Source organism: Aplysia californica, unplaced genomic scaffold, assembly GCF_000002075.1.
Source record: "Aplysia californica isolate F4 #8 unplaced genomic scaffold, AplCal3.0 scaffold00343, whole genome shotgun sequence".
NCBI classification, from domain to species: domain Eukaryota; kingdom Metazoa; phylum Mollusca; class Gastropoda; order Aplysiida; family Aplysiidae; genus Aplysia; species Aplysia californica.
The window spans coordinates 404,629-414,261 of record NW_004797613.1 but is presented as its reverse complement, the minus strand read 5'-3'; the positions used below and the strand labels follow the sequence as shown (position 1 = coordinate 414,261).

Genomic DNA, 9,633 nt, shown 5'->3' with positions numbered 1-9,633 from the left:
GGGGGGGGGATGTTGATTTCTTTTATTTCCTTATTTTGATGAACACTTGATTTCACCAAGATGCAACACAAACATACTTTCTACAAGGGTGTATAACATCTTTGGATTCAGAAAACATGACACTTTATTTTATCAGCAACTCTGTAAGGTTGACACTTTAGTTTTGCTGGTTGTGATGCACTTCGTTGATTGCATTTTGCCTAACTGTACTATATATATGTTTTTTGGGGGGGTTTTTTCCTCAGTTCGGGAAGGGTGTGTACTTTGCTGACATGTCCAGTAAAAGTGCCAACTACTGTTTTGCTACCAAGAGTAAAAATATCGGATTGCTGTTGCTGTGTGATGTAAGTGAAATAACTACCTGTATTTGTATTTTTCAATGTTGTTTCTAGTTTTTTAGGTGGGTGTATTTGGGGTCATTTTGACACAGGCAGTGCTTCCCATCTTCTGTATTTTTACGGAAATTCGTACTTTCTGCCAGTTCTGTCCTTACTCCCCCATCTACTCCTTCCGTAAAAAAGTGCGACAGCGTAGGACTACTGAAATTCCATAGCAAAGGATCCGTACTGGCCTTTGTATAGTCTTGTATAAGTTAAGGATATTTACGGTAATTTTCTCGGCAATAAGTTAATGTTGCTGAAACCTGCCAGATTGAGATTTCCTGCAAGTGACCATTATTCCACGTTGGTTGTCAGTTCATCTTTACCTGCAGATTGATCAATATCTGGCGAACTGTGCCAATTTTCTCCTTTCCATCATTCATTCATTCTTTCTGTCTTTCTTCGGATTGTTGCAGCGGCTGGAAAATCAGCGCGTTGATCGAGTAAATTGACTTGTGATTTTAGACAGAAAGTTCCTGTCAGAAAGAAACTTTTTTTGCAAATTTGTCTAGATCTAGAGAAATTGTCAATGTGGAGATACTACGGCACGTGAACGTAATAAGTGCTGCGGCCTGAACCCTCACCGGGGCGCTGTCCCTGGACCCTGCTGGGGGCCAATGTGGCCCCCAGACCCAGACCCACAGCAGAATTTTCCTTATTTTTCTGCTTCAGCTGTTGGAAGCACTGACAGGGGACAAGGGTTGAAAGAGTTAAGCTTGGCATATGTCTTACTGGCACGTACATACCTCAACACCTCATTGCTGAAAAGTTGTGTCTTTGGGGTGGTCTGGTTTTTTTTTAACATAAATTCATGAACTCGGAACTGTGGGTGGTTGGTAGGTGCTCCGATGTGGTTTACTCCTTTTTTCCTATCAAACATCTGTTGTTCTTATCTCTCCTCCTTCTTTTTAGTGTTTGTTTCTCTCTTGTAACTCCTCTTATCTTGGTCACTATATACTATATGACCTAATTGTGTTGCGTGTGTCATAAAAACTGTTAGTTAAACTAAAACAAAACCCCCGGGGCGGTGCTACTGACTGAAGTGTCTTTAGGCCATTCCCAAATGGGAGACATTGATATGTTCTTATGCACAGTAGAAATGTAACTTGTAAATGGGCTGATTCATCAATGTCGTGCTAATAACTGTGCCTGAACTGCAAAAGGGAACTACTGCTTTTTCTTTCCTAATCCTTACGATCGTCATTTTCCTCTATTTCTTTCGCATGTTTGTCACACTCTTAAGACCCGCTATTTCCGGTGTGTCTTGATAGTCGAAGCAGACTTTGTGCTGTTGAAGCTAGAGAGGTGAGCAGAGTAAGCCCAATTCCCTGTAAGGATTTCTCTGTTGACATCCATCCCTTGGCGCTCTTGTGACCTTATGCAGTTGCAAGCGCCTTAAAACCTCTACTAAAATAAAAACAAAAAACAAAAAAACCTAAAACAAACTCTGGACTGTATTTCTGTGTTCACCAGGTGTCTCTGGGTACCACAGAGGACAAACTGGCCGCAGACTACAACGCAGCCAAGCTCCCTAACGGGAAGAACAGTGTGTGCGGCCTCGGCAGGGTAGCCCCAGATCCTGCTGCTTCTATGTCTTTGTAAGTGCTGTTGTGGTCTAAAGCAGTTACTGGACCAATGTGTAGATTGTTTTGGAGATTATTTGACCTGAAGCTACAGCAGGGGAAGAGATAGGAAAATAGGAAAGAAGTGAATTTCATAAATTGTTGACAATCTCTTAAGATGTCTTAAGTCCAGAAAGTAGAATTTTTCAGGAGAGAGAAAAAACTGCTGTGTTGAGAAAAATGTTTTTTTTTATGTACTTTAACTATCTTTTCTTGCTGTTTTCAACATGATTTAGAATTTGAATTTGGGCAAAATATTATTTGAGCTAATGCAACTGATGCCACAGATTAAGAGACTGAAATTTAAAGCAAAAAAAGTCCAAATTTTGGGATTAATACTTTTGAACAGCTGGGTGATGAAATACAAAAGAATTTGCGTCCTCAAAAGAACTAATTATAAAATTGTTCTTGTTAAAATGTCACTGCTGACTGCCGCTGACCCTATGTGTGGTAATCCTGTCTTCTCACAAGTACGGACCTCTTGTCTAGCTACTGTGGTTGTGATCTAGTCTTGAAAATTTGAGGTTTGAATTTTGTTCCAGGAGTATTTCCTACCATCCTGTTTTCCTGAGGAGGAAGAAAATGTGACTCCTTCTTGATGACAAATATTGTGTCTCGTGGTTTGCTTCACTTTAATGATTTGATATCAGGGACTCTAGCGCACGTATGGGTGTATGTTTCCTTTGCCCATCTGTGCAAGGAATGCAGGCCTGAGCATATGGTGGTTTATATATCAAACAGTCATCCCAAGGTAGTTCAGGTGCATGAGTCCTGTACGCTCTGGGGATCAGGCCTCAAATGGATAGTTATTATTGGTAATCTCATTCCTTTTCAATAGCAGGCAGTATGGGGCCTATAAAAAAGTATAGAAGCCACAAGAACAGAACAGCAAACTGTTTGTTCCTTGCTCTATTATATTTCTCTGTTTCTCTCTGCCCCCCCCCCCCCCCCCCCAGAGCCGATGGTGTGACTGTGCCACTTGGGAAAGCCAAGGACACGGGTGTGGTGAACCCTTCCGGCTACACTCTCAACTACAACGAGTTTATTGTGTACAACACACAGCAGGTCCTTATGAAGTACTTGGTACAGGTCAAATTCAACTTCAAATAGGATTCACCCGATAGCGGACCAGGTCTCCACAAGGCAGCGGCTATAGATTTGTTTATGTATGTTTTGATTAGCCCTTTCGTTGCCCGGGGGTATATGTTCCTACTGTCAGCACTGATTTTCAGGTGAGCTCGTTACTCAGGACAGCAGCCTAATGTCTTAATGTTAATGGACGCCCGGTCTAGATCTAAGGCACTCATGACGTATTTCAGACACCGGGTCTTCAATTGTACCCAATTCTCACTTTTCTTATACTTATACCCCTTTTCGTCTCATCTTACTCATAATTTCGAATAACCTGCAGATCTAAGTCAAAAAGTGAATTTATTTGCCTTTTTAAAGTCATTTCGATGTTTACGTTTTATGAGAGCATGCGGCCGCCCACAAGCCTAGGTCTGTTCCTCGATCACTTGTAAGCCCAGCAGAAAAAAAATACCAGCAAAGTTGGTACAGATGTGCGAGTCTTTTATCCCCGAATACGAATCTACGCAGCTCTTGTGGCTAAAACTCCGTACAGAAGAATTAGAGCCAGGTTATTAGCGTGGCGTATATGTAATGTCATACAGGCAACCCGGAGCGGCAAATTTTGCCAACTTCCGTGACGTTCATGGTACGGCACAGCGCTAAAAATTATGCATTTACATGACATACCAGGTACAGCGTAAGGCGACGAAGGGTTAAGAAGATCCCCCAGAACAGAGGCAGGTGGAGAGGTCTTTCTTGGTGGCTTCTTGATGCAATACCAGGGTGAAAGAGGGGAGTGATTATGTTTTAATTGAGAGGACCCAAGTTAGTTGTCTTGTGTTTGAAAGACTTTTTAGTAAAATATTGAAAATTATGTTTTCATGTACTGAATGCACAATGTCAAAGTTCAAGAAATCTTTGCCAGCTGTGAGCAATTTAAGTAGGAAGACTCGATGAAGCAGCATGATGTGAAAGTCTGTGCAAGAATGACGGACAGATGTGGATCTTTCAATGTCAAAGGAAAGAATGAAAGTTCTATTGTGTGTGTGTTTGTGTTTATGGAATTTTTATGCTTTGAATGCGAGTATTTTTTTGTTCATTTCTAGAGTAGTGTGTATATTGAAAATTTAGTGGAAAATGTAAGAAATAAAATTTCTTTTTTTTATCTGTGATCAAATGTTTTGTGAGGTGATCTTTCGGATTTTGGTACTTTATACTTTTTGTGTATTATTTTCTATCACTTTAAAATTGAGTACTAGGGTAATGTTGAAAGGCTGTATCTGCATATATCCCATTGAAGATTTACATCATTTTGTTTTTTTGCCTGAGCTGTTGGTGGATGCTTTGGTATGGTTTTCTTCTTCTACTTCTTATCAAATGTTGAAGTTATCCTGATCTGTCTTGTGAAATGTGGTGGCCACCATTGCAACTTGCTGTAGACAACTGTTAATGAATTAATTCATTTAAGAGTTACTGCTATGTTGAGTATTTGACACAGTGGGTGCTTGACTCAAAGCGGCAAGGTCACAAGGTTCGAATCCAACATTGTTTCCTCCATTGAGGCTCCTTACATATTGACTATCTCTTTACCTTAGTACCGTAGTGGAAATGGGTACCTGGCTTAGGGCATAAATCGAGAATCGGAGAGCACTGTTTTAATGAGTTATTAGTTCTTCACATTGTTATTGTTAATTCAGCTGCATGTAGGTCTGTTCCCCTTCGGCCCAATGCTGTGCTGTAGAAGGTGAAAATCTTCAATTATAATAGGAATAATAATGAAGATCATTTCTATAGCGTCCACTCCCGTGTAAACACGGCTCTAGGCGCTTTACATAAATGCATATATACAAACAATATTCACGCACGCAACACACACACACACACACATACACACACACGCTCATGCACACACATGCACGCCAAGCACACACATCTACTTGCTTATCACACGCGCACGCTTATCATGGAGTAAATGGTGCTGTTTAATGTGGGTGGGAGGAAGTACCATGGTATAGTGTTTTTTTTGCAGATGAATAAGTGACCGAGATCCTGATGGTGCTTAATTGGTTTTCTGATGTGGTCTTTGCTTTCTACTTCTTTTCATGTGGTTTTAAAAATCTGGCAGCTTAATTATGACTCAACAAAAATTACCATAAAAAGATAACTGAATCTTGTTCCTTTGAAATTCAAATTTATTGCAGTCTGTTGACACAAAGAGACTTGAGTAGAAAGGAACTTCTCATTGTATGCTACTTCCGTTACTCCATATCTTCTGAATTCATTTGAAGTCACAACATGTGAGAAAACAGTCTGTTCAGGAGAGAAACATAAATAATTATACTATAACTCTTTATTATATTATAAAACGTGAAGAGACTTCGAGCCCAGGGGCAGGCCTGTTGTAAAATCATAAGAATTTGCTTTCTCTTCATGTTGTCAGCATGAATTGGAGGTTGAATATCGATAGTGTCGAGGGCAATTTGGCTAAATGTGGGTTTTAAATTCGCCTGGGGGTCTATTTCTAATCTTGAAACATAAAGCTTGACTGTGTGGTGATATAATGTAACTCCAAAGACAAAGGAAATGCACTTAACAGAGCATTGAATACTTGTAATTGAAATAAAGAGATAAAATCAAAGTTTTGAGTCTTGAGTAAAATATGCTTCTTTGAATTTGGCCATTTTGCTGTTGACACCATCGATAGGAATGTTAGTTCTTTCTGTTCTCTGGTCACAGGGGATGCGATGTCCAAGAATTGGTAAAGAGAAAATGTACATATTGGGGACGGGTACGGTAAAGATTATAGAACTTCTAGAAAATGTAGTAAAAGTAATTTTTAAAAATGAAAAGAAATATGTACATGATCTACCATGATGGAAGTGTTACAAAGCTGATGCATAATATAAATTATAATTCTGTTCTTGAAACATTTTAAAACTTGTGAATATATTTGTTTATTAATTTGTTTGGTATGAAATGAGGGAAACTTCAAAGCATGACAGGTCTGACAATTTAAGGCTTATTAGGTGGGTATATTGCAGGGAATATTGAGCAAGTTGAAAGACACATTCAGAATAGTATTTAGTATGGTAATGTAGAAAAAAACTCTTGAAATGATTCCATGGTCTTGACACAAATTTTCTGCCATTGGAGGTCAACATACAGTTGTGAAAGACAAAGTAGTGATAAGATGCAGAGCAGAAAATATAGAGAAGATTTTGCTCACCATGTTAAATTAAGGCCCATCAACTTGATGGTGAAAGACGAAGGGGAAAAAGCCTGTCATAAGTAAGTCATATTAAATAAGATGTAGGCCTACTGTAATACAATGTACCAGTAACTAGTAAAAGTAATATAACATAATACATCATGTATCCACAGAGCCCATCACGGCATTTTCTCATGCTTCAGTCTAATCCCACCCACCCCATGTTTGTCACATTTCGCCAACGCCTGTACTGAGTCCAGACGTGACATACTAATACATCACTAAAGTTTCTTCCGACACAGCTCGCGTCAGTGTGAATGGTGCTAATACTAGAAGAAGTCGATGCTTTGATTATCACCTGTGTGTGTTTTTTATAGCGCACTATCTTATTACGTCCTGTCTTTTGTGTTCGCATATTGACAGCCCTACATGTAAATGGAAAGGCAAGGAAAGGTCTCTTTCTATCTTATCGAAAGTTTAAAGTAAAGAGATGTCGAAACAGAAAGGTTGTGCTTTTCTTTCCCTCTATCTGCTTTTGTTCTGCTTGTGTATACAACTTTTACTTCTCCTAAAATTAAAATACTTGATCGTTATCGTGCCGATACTTACTTCACATATCATCTCTAAGAAACAAATGGCAGAAAACTGATGGGGATATTTAGCTAATAGAGTTATATTTAACATGGACTAAAAAGCAAAGTTATATCCTGTCATTTGGGCATCTGCGCTTATTAAACATTGGATTAAAAGAACCCACATACATTATAGCATCCATTATACACAAACATACAGCTTAGTACTTGTACTTGTAGGCATGCATACAATCTTATACTTGTACATGTAGTATAGGAGGATTGCCCGAACAGAAAATGCAAGCGTCTGAGAGGTGAGCACGGTGGCCGTTCTCTCGGAGTTAAAAGAAGTCAGATTCAGAACGACAGGAAGCAATAATTCTTTGAATAAAAGCAAGCGGGTAAGTTGATGAGGCTGGCACTGTGGTCTGGCGGTTAGGCGCTCAACGCTGTCACACGCTGGAGATCCGAATTCAATTCCTGATTGGGGAGAAATGTCTATCGACTATTTCGATCTTTCTATAAGGACGCTGTATAGCTGTATATATATACCCCTCAGCCCAGGTTGGCCCTGGCACAGACAGGGTCGGAAGCCAGCCTCCTATGAGGCATTGCGTTTTTTGGGTTATTTTTAATCGATGAAAAATGCCCAACGGACGGGAAAATGCGGTTTCTTCGATTTCATTATTTTGACAAGCGTTTGATTTCACCATGACGTAACACATTTTTGAATAATGTACAGCTCGGGTTGAAACAGCCTGAGAAGAGACTGTAAATGCGCACTTTGAATAAACAGTACATATAGTCGACAAAAGCCCACATGGAAGACTGATCAGTGAGATAGCGATAACCTACAAAGATGACACGCTCTTACTGAAAAACTTCTGCAGAGATACTCAGCTGTGACTAGACATGTTTTCTGAGAAAAGAAAATGGCAAACTGCAACAAAGAAGCCACAGCAGAGTACTGTTGAACCCCTGAGCAATATGACAACCCACTGTCGAGGAGAAAACTGCTCATCTTTGAGAGGTGGTCGTCCTGGACTACATGTATTTATTATGATATAGGGAGAAAAAAAAGGGGGGAAGGGAGTGGTCATTTGTGTTGTAGGTCTACGAGCATTTTTTTTTTTTTTGGGGGAGTGGAAAGTGGTCGTTTGTGTAGGTCAACAGGCAATTTGGTTTCAGACAAATTAGCATAAGTTCGACTGTATTTTCAAATATAATTATGTGCCGTTAGCTCGTAAAAATGTGTAAATTCTTTGCTGCATCGACAAGCCGAAGGGCAAGAACACAGATGGCCGCTAGATCGGAAAAGTAAAGTGAAAGTACGTGCCGTCTTCTCTCTATCCTCTACGAAGTTAGTTACCCAACGATTGCAAATGTTTTTCAAAAATCATCCTAAGTGCATCTGGAGCCTGCAGCAGGGCTACATCAAGTATGGGAATGGAAATTGAAGCCATCACGAAAGCGCTTGAATGGATGACCCAAGATCGCCCCCAACAACCCATGTTGTTCTCATCGCTGGTTCCAAGTGTACCCTCAGAAGGATCGAAAAAGGTTTCCTGAGAACAGACTGGATTCAACTTATCGAAGCAACGCTATACAGTCGCTCACATGGATTTTGTGCCCTGGCCATGCAGGCGTTAAGGCAAATGCAAAAAGCCGACAGACTGGCTGGTGAGGCCACCTTAGTTGACAATACGTTTCAACCAGATAGGGTCGAGATCCTGAAATGTCTCTCTCGCCAGCTGACTGAGGAGGAAGATAGGGAGGCAGAGGCCAGTACTGCTGTGGAGAGGATGATGTTTTTGGGAATACAAAAAGGAAGCGGAAAATCTGGCATCCTGGCAGGAAAGAACAGGGGAACGTTCAACCAGATGTGCACCGACGCAATCAGTGGAAAGACCCTCGGTGACATTTTGGAGAGAGCAACGGAGCTTCAATGGATATGTCCGGAATGCAGGGATGTTGCTTCCTGAAACAATGAACAACGAACAAAGAACAATGAAATGTTTTTCAATTTACAGCACCCGCGAGACGTTCGTTTTAAGAACAGACCAATTACAAGGCAGGCTGTTTTACCACCCCAACCCTCCCCACCCCGTCTGTCAAGACCAACACATTTGCGGTGAGGATACAATTACAATCCAGCAGAAAAAAAGAAGCAGTACATTGTGTCTGCCCCATGCGGGACTCAAACCCATGTCCTTTGAGCTGAAAAGCACCGTGCATATAACCTAACAGTAACAACACGGGTGTAGGAGTTTATTTGTCAATGACACATGATAAAGAAGGGCATGTAGTCTCGTCTTCCGATGCAAAATTGTTGGCCCTTGCTTCGACTCCCCCCATCGTGGCTTCATGAGGCGATTCCCTCAATATCCTCCCTGATTACCAAACAGTCTCCCAATCTCCTCGTTGTTTGGATTCACCGGGCCCAGAATCTCTGGGTGTTTTGTCTCAAACTCCCTCCAGAGGACTTTGGCAAGTAGTGCCTGGCCAATCTGAAACATGAGTTAAAAATTGTTATAACAGATCGATTATATAATTATTCAATTGTTTGTTTGTCCTTTTCTTTATTCTTCTTTGTTTTAGTTTTAGCTTTGGTAATAGTTTTACGGTATTTATAACACAGATAGGTCATATAAGTGTCGAAGATTAGATGTGTTACTAGAGATCGAGTAACAACAACAAGAACAACATTATTATTATTTTTATTACTATTATTATTATTATTATTATTATTATTATTATCATCATCATCATCATCATTATCA

At 40.2% G+C, this 9,633-nt stretch overlaps 2 protein-coding genes across 2 annotated transcripts in view; one reads left to right on the top strand and one right to left on the bottom strand.

Moving 5' to 3' along the window:
• LOC101862662 (poly [ADP-ribose] polymerase 2) overlaps nt 1-4,245 on the top strand; it is a 30,505-nt gene extending 26,260 nt beyond the window's left edge. Inside the window, exons 20-22 of the mRNA XM_013085084.2 lie at nt 246-344; nt 1,854-1,978; nt 2,959-4,245. Of these exons, the coding sequence (XP_012940538.1) occupies nt 246-344; nt 1,854-1,978; nt 2,959-3,112 (378 nt within the window). The 3' untranslated portion in view covers nt 3,113-4,245. The remainder of the gene's footprint in view (nt 1-245; nt 345-1,853; nt 1,979-2,958) is intronic.
• Nucleotides 4,246-8,787: 4,542 nt separating this feature from the next.
• LOC101863596 (acyloxyacyl hydrolase) overlaps nt 8,788-9,633 on the bottom strand; it is a gene marked incomplete at its 5' end in the record, with an annotated part of 29,924 nt that continues 29,078 nt past the window's right edge. The window contains 1 exon segment of the mRNA XM_005102819.3: nt 8,788-9,360. Coding sequence (XP_005102876.2) covers nt 9,232-9,360 — 129 coding nt within the window.